The sequence below is a fragment of the Mobula birostris genome, chromosome 2 (assembly GCF_030028105.1).
Source record: "Mobula birostris isolate sMobBir1 chromosome 2, sMobBir1.hap1, whole genome shotgun sequence".
In the NCBI taxonomy this organism is placed as follows: domain Eukaryota; kingdom Metazoa; phylum Chordata; class Chondrichthyes; order Myliobatiformes; family Myliobatidae; genus Mobula; species Mobula birostris.
Genome location: NC_092371.1, coordinates 189850374 through 189863310, shown reverse-complemented (window position 1 = coordinate 189863310; position 12937 = coordinate 189850374). Strand labels below are relative to the sequence as shown.

Sequence of the window (12937 nt, the reverse complement as noted above, 5' to 3'; positions counted from 1 at the left end):
ATGTATGTATAGAATGCCCTAGGATTCTCCTTCAATTCTTCTTGGCATTGAAGTACTGATAACAAACAACTGAAGCACTTGGAAAAATTTGAGTTTCAACCAATTATCTTCATAGGAAAACAAATATTTTTAATTGCTTTGTGACATTAAAGAGCATTTGGCCAAAACCTTAGCAATAACAAACTGTAGCTACTTCTCTCATGGAAACAAGCACCTGTTTCAGGATAGCAAGCAAACACAACAATTGTTCCCTGTGCACAAACCTCATTTAGTATCCCTTCCTCCTAGTTTGGGAAGTATTGTGATTAGCCTGATGTGTATTGAGAAACACCAAGAATGAATTGGTACATGTAGGAATAAGATTTTGCAGTTCGTGTTCCCTGCTGGTTCAGAGGGCAAAAGTCAATGCAGAAATAATATGAACAACTGCAACTACAGAATTTACAGAGACGTTAAATTAGCAAAAACATTCCATGGTGCTTTACAGACAGATTAGCAAAGGGAAAATTACGATGAGCAACACGAGGTATTACCAGAAGCTTGGTCAAACAAGGAGGTTTTAAGGAACATTTGAAAAGAGGATGGAGAGGTTGAAAAATTGATAGGCTTAGGAGGGAAATCCAGAACTTTGGACTTTTGCAGCTGAAGGTACAGCTGTCAGAGACCTAGTGGGTGAAGTTCGGGAGGTTAGAAATGGAGGAGCACAGATTTCTCATATGTTCATAGGACTCAAAAGAGATTATAAAGCTAAGGAAGAGTGAGATCATGGAGGGATTTAAAAAAAGAGAAATGGCAAGTTGTCATTACAAATAACACCAAATGGCAACAACATTGTAAAGCTAACTTTTTGACGAAGTGATAATTTTCTGCTGGTCAACTTCAGTTACTTTTAAAGGCATACATGTTATTGTACAATTATGAAGTATACTGGCAGCCAAGTGGAACGTGTGCTTATCAAGCACACAGATATATGAAAAGTAATTATGAATTTAGGTAATGTTGCAAAACTTTGGTTTCAGCTTTCCCTCGTTTAAAGCAGTTCCCCGATTTCCATTGCTAATAAGGATCCGCAGTCACTTAATGACAGAGTTATGCCCATTTACTTCGGTGTTTCTCCTTGATTATCATATCTTCACTGAACCCATCTTCTGCTTAATGAAAATACTGTAGAATAGTTTCCGGTGGTTTGTTTTTATTTCAGATTTTCAGCATCTGCAGTTTTTTTTGATTTTCTTCACCCGATTACTGCTTGTAAACCAGAGATTTAAAAAAAAAATACAGCCCATCCTGTCCTGATCTTGAACAGGGCATTTCGGATAGCTACACACAATTTGTGTAATATATGGCACACAGGAAACAAAATACTATATAAATGCTGACCGTTGAAAATAATTGTCATAATACCATAATGTGAATGATACCATAATGTGAATGAGAGTAAATACATTATCAATTTACAAAATAGTCACGTCTAAAATATAATATTTCAATTCTTATCCTGGTGCTGCATAAAATTATTGCTTAAAGCAATAAAACAGTTCAGTGCTATTCTTGAATGGCAAAAACAAACATTTCTGATCTGTTATACATGAAAATTGATTTATTAAATAGAAATATACAATATGCATAGCAAATACTATTTACAATACACTTAAAATACTTAGATGAAAATTTCCATGAACCACTGCAGAATTTCCCCATAGCAAATGAGGAAAATTCCACCCTTATGTTTGTTATTTATGCTTTCAACCCGTTCACAAAAGTCTTGTTACCACTCACATACAGAAAGATAAGTCATACTTTGAAAATGTAGTAAAGCACATTGCTTTCAGAATTTCTCGAGCATTCCATCAAACAACAGCCACTTCTTCAGTTCTGTTGATAACTCATTTAGTGCAAATATTGTCTGCAAGTCATCTCACTTAGGTGGATGTTGTGGGAGGAAGCAGTATGTTTTTCACAGGGATGGCAGAAGGTGCTGAAATAGCTATTTTGTTCAGTTTGTTGACCTCTGCCTGCCAATTAGGAACTTTCTTTGTGGTCATGTGGCGCCGAGCATGTTTTGTGAGGTGATCACTGCGCATGAAGCGTCGATCACAAACGGGGCACATGAACTTCTTCTCTCCAGTGTGAGTCCTGCGGTGTCGTGACAGTTCATCTGAGCGGGCAAACTTTTTGTCGCATCCTTCCCAGTTACAGTTAAATGGTTTCTCGCCTGAAAAGATAAAATACATTATTAGAATTGAACTTCAATGAGAAAAGCACGGTTTGGATTAAGGGACTCAGTTTTCTTTGGTGAAATATACCAAAAATTGATTCAAACCCAGTGGCAAATCATTGGACTCTGGCATGGTGCCAGAGGACTGGAAAATTACAAATCTCACTCCACCTTTTAAGAAAGGAGGGAGGCAGCAGAAAGGGCATTATAGACCGGTCAGCCTGATATCAGTGGCTGGGAAGATGTTGGGAGTCAATTGTTAACCATGAGGTTATAGAGTACTTGGTGACACAGTGCAAGATAGGACGAAGTCAGCATGGTTTCCTTCAGTGAAAATCTTGCCTGACAAACCTGTTGGAATTGTTTGAGGAGATTACAAGTAGCATAGATAAAGGGAATGCAGTGGATGTTGTATATTTGGATTTTCAGAAGGCCTTTGACAAGGTGCCACACACAAGACCGCTTACTAAGTTAAGAGGTCATGGTATTACAGGAAAGTTACTGGCATGGTTAGAGCATTGGCTGATTGGTAGGAGGCAGCGAGTGGGAATGAAAAGATCCTTTCCTGGTTGGCTGCCAGTGACTAGTGGTATTCCGCAGGGGTCGGTGATGGGACTTCTTTTTATGCTGTATATCAATGATTTAGATGATGGAATAGATGGCTTTGTTGCCAAGTTTGCAGATGACACAAAGATTGGTGGAGGGGCAGGTAGTGTTGAGGAAACAGGTAGGCTGCGGAAGGACTTAGACAAATTAGGAGAATGGGCAAGAAAGTGGCAAATGAAATACAGTGTTGGAAAATGCACGGTCATGCACTTTGGTAGTAGAAATCAATGTGCTGACTATTTTCTAAATGGGGAGAAAATCCAGAAATCTGAGATCCAAAGAGTCCTTGTGCAAGCACCCTGAAGGTTAACTTGCAAGTTGAGTCGGTGGTGAGGAAGACAAATGCAATGTCAGCATTCATTTCAAGAGGTCCAGAGTACAAGAGCAGGGATGTGATGCTGAGGCTTTATGTTGTGAACAGTTTTGGGTTCCTCATCTTAGAAAATATGTGCTGGGATTGGAGAGGGTTCAGAGGATGTTCAGAATGATGATTCCAGGAATGAAAGAATTATCATACAAGGAACATTTGATGGCTCTGGAATTTAGAAGGGCGAAGGGGGGTGAGGGTGGTCTCATTGAAACCTTTCGAATGTTGAAAGGCCTAGACAGAGTAGGTGTAGAAAGGATGTTTCGCATAGTGGAGAGTCTAGGAGAAGACTCTCCTAGCACAGCCTCAGGATAGAGGGGCATCTATTTAAAACAGAGATGCAGAGAAATGTCTTTAGCCAGAGGGTGGTGAATTTGTGGAATGTGTCACCACAAGAGCTGTGGAGGCCAGGTTGTTGGGTGTATTTAAAGCAGAGCTTGATAGGTTCTTGATTGGACATGGCATCAAAGGTTATGGGGAGAAGGATGGGAGTGGGGTTAAGGAGGGGAAAAAGGATCAGCCATCATTGAATGGCAGAGCAGACTCAATGGGCCAAATGGCCTAATTCTGCTCCCATGTCTTATGGCATGAATCACAAGTTGCAGAAGATATTCAACAGACATAGGTGACTGTGTCCAGTGCCCATATAGAGTGACACGTGGGCAGATTTAATTCGGGCTGATATTAAGTAAATGACATTTGTGCCATCTCAATCCAAGGCTCCATCAAGACGAAGCTGAACCCATTTCACTTGACATTCAATGGCATCACCGCAGCCAAGTATCCTGCGTCAACATTCTGAACAACGTTACCGGTCAGCCACACAAAAAACAATGGTTTCAAGCATAGACCACAGGCCCTGTGACAAATGATCATCTCTGGATTTCCAAAGCCTTCTCACCATCAACACAGAACATCTCTGGAAGCATGTAGATCCAGTAGTTGTCATGAGCAGTGGCAATGCTCAAGTGAAATGAACACACTTAATTGGCAACCCATTCTTAAATATTTCCTCCCTCTACCCCTAATCGCTGCAAGCTGCTCTGCACAAAGCACCAACTCCCTACAAGAAGAGGAGCAGCAGATGCATGGGAGGAGCTTGACCTCCAAGACACACAGCTGACCCTGAGTTGGCACACATTTCCACTTGACCCCTGTTGCTGCAACTCTGTGGAAGTACGGCACAGGTGGCTCACCACCACCTTTACAATGGAAATTAGAAATGGTCAATGCATTCTGGTCTTGCTGGCAAAGGCAGTTTCTCACAGTTACTTTGCTGATTATTGACAGTTCATCTTGCTTGGATCCTGAAGCAATAACAGAGGAGTATGAAATATTGCAGGAGGCAAACGCAAGGGTCATTTCCAGCCTTTTAAGGGGAAACCGATACTTGGTTTTGCTGTGCACTATCTACACAGTACTGTGCAACACATACAAAATGCTGCAGGAATACACAGCACTGTATTTATTTTGGCTAAAAAAAAATGAGAATGGTGGGAAAAAAAGTGAATAAATAGATGCAGAGGTGCTTAGGATAATCCAAGGCAACAAGATACGCGAGCAGAACTGGGCCATTGAGCCCATCAACTCTATTCTGTCATTCTATCATGTCTGTATTTTCTAACCCATTCTCCCACCTTCTCCCAGTAACTCTTAACAACCAGTCTTGGTCTTAAATCCTTAAAACTGAGATTGTTGTTATGTAATTTACTCCAACCATTGGAGAAACCATCAGATGTATAAATGAGCATCTACTTTGGCAACTTGTTATATTTCTACTCATACAGATAACTAGACATTGAATAACATTGAGATTAAACTTGACATGAATATTTTACAACTGAGATCACATTTCCAGCACAGAGCATCAAAGGACACTAAACATGTGGAAAACAATGAATACCTGTGTGTGTCCGGAGATGTGCTTTCAAGTGCGAACTCTTGAAGTAGGTTTTCCGGCACCCAGTGAAGTTGCAAATATAATTACGCCTCCTGGAGAAGTCCAGCTGTGGAGCACAGTGTTGACTCGATGAAACAAACACTGGAGCGGGGGCCAGTGGTAGCAGCTTCGTGTTGCCGACGGTCATTATCGTCTGATGAGCAGGAGTTGACGGCGTTAAAGTAGGTTGGGGTAGCACAAACATCACAGTCCCTTGCGATACTGAGGTTCCCAACAGAAGAGGCTGAGAAACTGGAGATGTCTGGGGAAGTATAGGCTTTACACAGTTGCTTGGCTTTGGGACCAATGCTGAAATGACTCCACCTCCACCACCTCCTCCTCCACTCACAGACACCATCTGACAGATCACCGGAGTGTTTGGCACAGGGGCAGGGGGTAGGCGTGCTGGTAGGGAACTGGCTAGGCTCTGACGTTCGGTTTCAGTTTTGTTTATTGTACAAGATGGTGCTAGGGAGGGTACTGTTGGCTCTGAGTCCTGGCCAACTGATCTGGAGACATTCTTCTGCAAACAGCACCTGCTCTCAGAACCAGAGGCCAAAGGCATCTCCTTAGCGTGCTTACACTGGCCTGTTGCATTTCCTTTTGCCCTCATCCCAAGGCTTTGGAGACTCGAGTGGGGCCTTTCGATCACCGACGGTGAGGGAATGTGGCAGCAAGGGGAATTATCAGCAGTGTGACGGATGACACTGGTGGCCACCGACCGGCAGTGAGAGGCAACAGTTTTTTCAGCTGCTGGAGACTTTTGGCGTGAAAACTCGTGAATGTTCACTAGAGCAGGTTTCACAGTCACCGTATTGACTGCGTGGATTCCACTGCTTGCAGTGGTAGTTGCTGGCTTCGTGTAGGTAATTTGTGGCACCGGAGGAGTATTACCAGATTCAACAACACCAGGACTGTGCGGTGGTGTCATACACTGTAAAGATATAGGAAACTTAATACTTAGTTTGAGGCCAAGCTCAACATGTCATCTATAATAGATGCAGTAATCTGTTCATATTCTTTCATTGCGTTTGATTGCAAATAGAATATCAACAGCTGCAACTACAACTATAGCCAGTCTTAAAATTTAGATCACTGCCAAGACTATAAAATTTGGTTTTGACTTCCTAGTTACAAAGAGGCATCAGTTGGAACAACTGCATACTTACAAGGAATGAGAATGAGTGGTAGTCTCTCTGCAACACTGGAGGGACAGATTCACAGTGCACAGAATCTGTGTCTGAAGCAGGTGTAAGTGGCCGCATTTTTAAGAGATCCCCTTTTTGTGACCGTTGTCCCCAGGAGCTCATACAAACAAGAGCTTCCACAGCTTCGATGTCATTCTGTTCCAATGGACTGCCAGAGGACCTTTCACTGTCATGACGTTTCCTTTCTAATATCGACTCATAAATGTCTATGATTTCAACCTGGAGGCAAAAACCATTTTGATTTTAAAGTTAAAATTAGTTGCATATCTATCGTGGAAACCCTCATTTACCCATATATTTTTGTGTTTTCCAAAATTACTTGTAGGCATGATACAGTGTTCATAAAGGTACAATTTAGATTTTTCCTCAATTTGTTCCAAAAGTGACATAAATACTGCAAAGTACATTTATACATCTTACAAGTGTTCAACAAGCAGCACCCGTGCCTTTCCCAGGTCAAAGACTCTATGCCTGAACTGAAATGTTAACTCCGTTTCCCTCCTCAATGATGCTGCTTGACGCCGAAGCACTCCCAGCATTTTCTGTTGTTTCAGATTTACGTCATCTGCAGGTTTTTACTCCACTTGAAATTACAATTTCGTTTTTTAACGTTAATCGATTATTGCCAATTGGCAGTTAATTGATTAATATCAAATGCTCTGCTGTTGCCAATCTAAGGGAGTTGCTGCAATGTATTACGAGATATTGGACACAGGGTAGCAGCAATGACCCTTAACGTCTTCAACTTCAAATATAGAATCACGCTGACGTCACCAAGTAAGCAGCCGTGTGAAGTCTGCATGTCTACAGGGCTTCTACCAGGAAGTCCCCTCCTACAACACCTCTTTGTCCAAGGAAACAACTGGAAAGCTTGATTTAGTTTAATACGAAATTCAATATTCTACAAATTGCTCCGAGACGGTACCTTAAAACAATTTGGTCGCTTTGATAGACTATGAACGTATTTTATTCGTTAAGTGCTCCGCTTTGCTACAATTATCCAATGCGTATCAATGAATCTTTAAACAAGAATATCCAAATCGAGCATAAAGTAACATAATCACCTTAATAAACACTGATTGCAATACACAGCTATGTCGAGACCACTAATAATCCAGTTGTTATACAATGCCCCGTGATGCCCCTAAAGAGCGGTCCTAGACCATTATTGTATTGAAAGCGCTTTTTTTCTGCATTTTCTCCTAGCCGCTTAACATCTATCTTAAAATGCAGCTTCAAGAGTATTACAAATATTAGACGAAATACGCAAAATTCATATTTTTATCTTCAAATTAAATGTCCTTTTTAGAATTAACTATTACTGTAACATTAATATACTTACGTTGCGTGATTCTTCCATTTCTCCAACTTGACACCGCATTTTAATTATTTTAACTTAATTAAACATGAACAAAAACCCAATGAAAACAATATAGCGTTGTAAGGAAAAGCAAGAAGGGAAAGCCATCGCAAATGGTAGCAATAGGAATAACAAATTCTCTCCGGGATGGACATAACGACCCGATTGCAACACGCACAGAACAACAAAAATTACATTACAGCTGGCGGCTGCGAAGCTCCACCAATCGTAGGCAACGGTGTAGAGCGCGCCGGCCAATAGGGGTGCAGCGAGCGCGTGATCAGAGGCTGATCCCTGGCGTGGGCACCCTTCGTCACCGGCGTGATTGGCGGGAACGCCACGACGGCCCCTCCTCCCCCCACCCTTAGCCTGCTCTCAACCAGGTCCGCCGAAATGCTGGTCTTTTAAGTCAACGCGAACTGCATGAACTCAGCTCTGGAAAGTAGGAGAAAGGTCACGCTGCGTCAGCCGGCCTGAAGGTACCGCGGCCTCTGCAGAGTAAACAGGAGGGGGTGGGAATGGCAGCGGGATGGGAGGTTCCAACCATCTGGAAATTGTTATCCTTTTTAAAGGATGAAGTCAGCAACTTTGTTTTTTTTTCCGCGAGGCTTTTAAAGGTGCAATTTTCATCACAGCTACTTAAAGACACCAACCTGTAACAATTTCAAGAAATTAATATTTTTCAATGTTTTTAAAAAAGCTGTCCCTGATAGTATTATATTTCTTTGGCTAACGAGAGCAAGAATGCTGATTCTTTAATTGCTGCTCCGAGGTTTCTTTGTGGGTTTTTTTTTTCCCCCTTTCACCGTAAATTTTTGCATACCTTAGCCTGTGGGTAAGAGCAGAAATCCTTCTTCATCCTTTCATCGCAGGGAAAAAAATATTTGAGAAGAATGCAGAAGTTTGGGAGGAATTGAGGAAAACGAGCAAGGCCTGAAAGACAAGTTATTAATGTAAGTACATATAGAATGCCAAGAAGGAATGTTTTAAAGGTTTTTTTGAGTGGGTGCAGGAGGATAAAAGTAGAAGCAACAGCTCAGATGGCTCACAGAGAGTTTGTGGAAGGAGAAACAGATTTCTCCACAGATTCTGCCTGACTGTTGAGTTTCTAGCATTTTCTGTTTACTATTTCTACAGCACCAATGCCGAAAGAACTGAGTAGAGTGGATATGGGGAGGATGTTTCCATTACTAGGGGAATCTAGGATCTAAGGGCACAACCTCAGAATAAAGAAAGGTTCCTTCACATCTGAGATGAGAAGGAATTTCAGAGAGTAGTGAATTTGTAGAATTTGCTGCCTCAGAGGTGCCCTGGAGACCAAGTCATTGGGTATATTAAAGGCAGAGATTGAGAGATTTTTGTTTAGTGAGAAGATAAAGGTTTTTGTAATGGGAATTATTATTGTCACATGATGAAGTTTATCTTGCATAGGTGTTCATACAGATCATATCATTACACAGTGCATTGAGGTAGAACCAGGTAAACAATAAAGCAAAATGAAGTATAACAGCTGTAGGAAAAGTACAGTCCATGCAAAGAATAAGGAGAGTGAGCGGAAAGACCTAACTTTGCTCCTATATTTTACGGCCTGTGTTTATTTCAAAATATCAGGTTTTTTTGCTTTGCAATAGAAATATTAAAAAGTAGGAAATAAATTGAAGTTAAAATTGTGAGTTACAGTGAAGTGTGAATACATTTACAAGCTGAATAGAAAGACTCAGCAAAGTGGTTTCATGATCATTTTATTTCTACTTGAAAAGAATACACTGTGAGCATAGCCTCAGTGGCAACTTTAATAGGTACAGGACTGGAGTGGCCTTCTGCTTTAGACAGTTTTCTGATGCTGTAGTCCACCCACTTCCATGTTTAATGTGTTGTGCATTCTGATGTGCACGCCACTGTTGTAATGCATGTATGTTTGAGTTACTGTTGCCCTCCTGGCCATTCTCCTCTGGCCTCTCTCATTAACAAGGAGTTTTTGCCCACAGAAAACTGCCACTCACTGGATGTCTTCTGTTTTTTGCACCATTCTGTGTAAACTCAAGAGACTGTTATGCAAGGATATTCTAGGAGATGAACAGTGTCTGAGTTAGTCCCGTCTGGCACCAATAATCATTCCATGGTCAAAGCCACTTAGATCACATTTCATTCCTATCCTGATGTTTGGTCTGAACCGCTCATCTCTGTAAGAAAAAGATGCTGGGTCTAAAAAAGGTGCTTTTTCTGTAAGAAAAAGGTAAATAAATAGATCTTAAATAAATGAATTTGACTTCCACGTACATGGTGTTACTTTTATCTGTTTGCACATACAATACTGTGCAAAAGTTTTAGGCACCTGTAAAAAAAATGCTGTAAAGCAAAGATGCTTTCAAAATAATGAAAAGATTTTTTCTAAATATAAAAAAAACTATAAAGTGCAGTAAAAAAAAACTAGATCATATCAATATTTGGTGTGACCATTTACTTAGGTACACTGTTGAGCAGTTTTATAAGGAATAGGCTGGGTTAGGTTGTTCCAAGCATCTTGGAGAACTCGCCACAGTTCTTCTGCAGACTTTGAATACCTGGCTTGCTTCTGTCTCTCCAGGTAATCCCAGACAGCCTCACTGATGCTGAGATCAGGGCTCTGTGGAGGCTATACCGTCTGAAACCATATAAAAAATCTAGGGTGCCTAAGACTTTTGCATAGTACTCTGTACTATATAGAGACTGTTTTTTAAATAACTGTAAATAAAAGATTTTGCCAAATGTTACCAAAAATTTGCTGGTGGAATCAGATTTGATACAAAGCAAAATTGGGTAATTACTTATCTCTTTCGTTCCGCAGGAAAACGAAGGAATAGGTAGGTCAAATTGATGACCTTTCTAAAGGCAGGCCTAAGCAGAATGGCTTGTGCCTGTGAGGTATCACCCTATGATACGTACTGTGGTCTGAGGAATAAGCCTGATGCAAATAGAGACAATGGTCTAGAAAATGTAGAATTTGCAGTTCAGTGTTTTGTGGCAAAAATATGTGAAGATAATCTGGTTGACACAAAGGTGAGTGGAATATAATTAACACAAATAAGATCTATTTAATGCTGGAAAAAGGTTTATAAAACACTGGTTCAGCCACAGAAGAATATTGTGTGCAGCTTTGGGCAATGATTGACTCTGTTTCCCTCTCTTTATGGATGCCGCCTGGCCTGCTGACTGTCTCCAAAATTCTGATTTTATTGCAAATAAAAGCAATGTGGTCAAGCGTGAGAATAATCTAGTTACAATCTTTAGGTGTTCAACCTAAAAATGCTGGAGGAGAATACTGTCAGCCTGGAAAGCTAGAGATGGTGGAGGACCAAAGGGATTTAGTAGCACAAGGACCTCGTTCGTAAAAATGCCATGTCAAAGTCAAACTAAATTATGTCTTTGACTTTAAAATGCCATGTAACATCACAAAGAAATCAAAAGCCTATGGAGGATCAGACCTCATTTAAAGGATAATAAAACAAGAGGTTAGAAGTTATGCTGGAAGTATACAAAGCCTTGGAGAATTGTGTGCAGTTTCGAGCACCACACTCTCAGAAGGATACATTAGTCTCAACAAGAGTCCAGAATGGATTTGAAGAATAATAATCCAGACTTTGGTTAAATTATGAAGAAAATTTGGATAATCTGCTATATTCCATGGAATTCTATGTGACTTAATCCAAATTTTTAAAGTATTGGTGCAAACATAGATAACACGTAGAGAAGCGATCTCAAAATCAAAGTTCAAAGTAATTTCGGAATTTTCTTGTGGGGATACTCAATCCAATAACATGATGGAATCAATGAAAGACTGCACCTACAGGGCAGACAACCAGTGTGTGAAAGACAACAAATAGTGCAAAAAAGAGAGAGAAAAAATAATTAATATAACAATAACAATAAATAAGCAATAAATATCAAGAACCTGAGAAGGAGTCCTTGAACATTTCAGTGATGGGGCAAATGAAGTTATCCCCTCTGGTTCAAGATCCTGATAGTTGAGGGGGTAATAACTGTTCCTGAACCTGGTGGTGTGAGTCTTGAAGCTCCTGTACCTTTTTTCTGATGGCAGTAGCAAGTAGAGAGCACGCCTGGGTGGTGGGCATCTGTGACAATGGATGCTGTTTTCATGCAACAACATTCCGTGTAAATGTGCTCAATGGTTGGGAGGGCTTTACCTACAAATCCACTGGGCTGAATCTACTGCTTTTTGTAGGATTTCTGTTCAAGGGCATTGGTGTTTGAATACCAGGCTGTGATGCAGCCAGTCAATATACTCTTTACCACACATCTATTGAAGTTTTCCAAAGTTTTAGATGTCATGCTAAATCTTCGCAAACTCCTGTGGAAGAAGAGGCACTGCCATGGCCAAGGGCAGATCCTTCAAAATGATAACACCCAGTAATTTGAAGCTGCTCACCCTCTCCACCTCCGATCCTTTGATGAGGACTGGCTCATGGACCTCTGTTTTTTCCCTCCTGAAATCAATAATCAGCTCCTCGGTCTTGCTGACTTTCAGTAAGGGACCTGCTGTGGCACCACTCAGCCAGATTTTCAAGCTCCCTTCCATATATATATATTCATTCATCACCACCTTTGATTTGGCCTATGACAGTAGTGTCGTCAGCAAGCTTACATAAGGCATTGGAGGGTGCTTAGCCACACAGTCTTAAGGGTAAAATGTGTAGAGCAGGAGACTAAGCAGACAGCCCTGTGGTTCGCCTGTGCTGATGGAGATTGTAGAGGAGATGCTGTGTCCAATCTGAACTGACTGGGGCCTGCAAGTGAGGAAATTGAGGAAGTATTGAGGCCAAGGTCTTGAAGCTTATTGATTAGTTTTGAGGGCATGATAGTATTGAATGCTGAGCAGTAATCCATGAACAGCATTCTGATGTATGCATCTTTGCTGTCCAGATGTCCCAGGGTTGAGCGAAGAGCCAATGAAGCAGCACCTGCTGCTGACCTGTTGTACTGGTGGGCAAATTGGAGCGATCCAAGATGCTGCTCAGGCAGGAGTTGATCTGTTTCATCACCAATCTCTCAAAACACTTCATCGCTGTGGATGTAAATGCTACTGGACAACTGTCATTGAGTCAGGTTTTTTTCTTAGGCACAGATATAATTGAAGTCTGCTAGAAGCAGGTGGGTACATCAGACTGCCAATGTGAGAGATTAAAGATCTCAGTGAACACTCCAGCCAGTTGATAGCACTGGTCTTTAGTACTTAGCCATC

The 12937-nt window shown here is 41.1% G+C and overlaps 1 protein-coding gene and 1 long non-coding RNA gene across 2 annotated transcripts in view; one reads left to right on the top strand and one right to left on the bottom strand.

Annotated features, from left to right (window-relative positions):
* Window positions 1-1582: 1582 nt before the first annotated feature.
* Window positions 1583-7879, bottom strand: klf11a (Kruppel like factor 11a). Its single transcript, XM_072251218.1, has 4 exons — window positions 7681-7879; window positions 6300-6557; window positions 5095-6064; window positions 1583-2215 (listed from the first exon to the last, which is right to left on the bottom strand). Exons 1-4 carry the CDS (start codon window positions 7717-7719, stop codon window positions 1923-1925), a joined length of 1560 nt encoding a protein of 519 aa, XP_072107319.1. The 5' UTR covers window positions 7720-7879; the 3' UTR covers window positions 1583-1922.
* Window positions 7880-8109: 230 nt separating this feature from the next.
* Window positions 8110-12937, top strand: part of LOC140193974 (uncharacterized) — a 44031-nt gene continuing 39203 nt past the window's right edge. Inside the window, exons 1-4 of the long non-coding RNA XR_011885007.1 lie at window positions 8110-8177; window positions 8571-8651; window positions 9687-9934; window positions 10526-10737. This is a non-coding gene — a long non-coding RNA (uncharacterized lncRNA). The remainder of the gene's footprint in view (window positions 8178-8570; window positions 8652-9686; window positions 9935-10525; window positions 10738-12937) is intronic.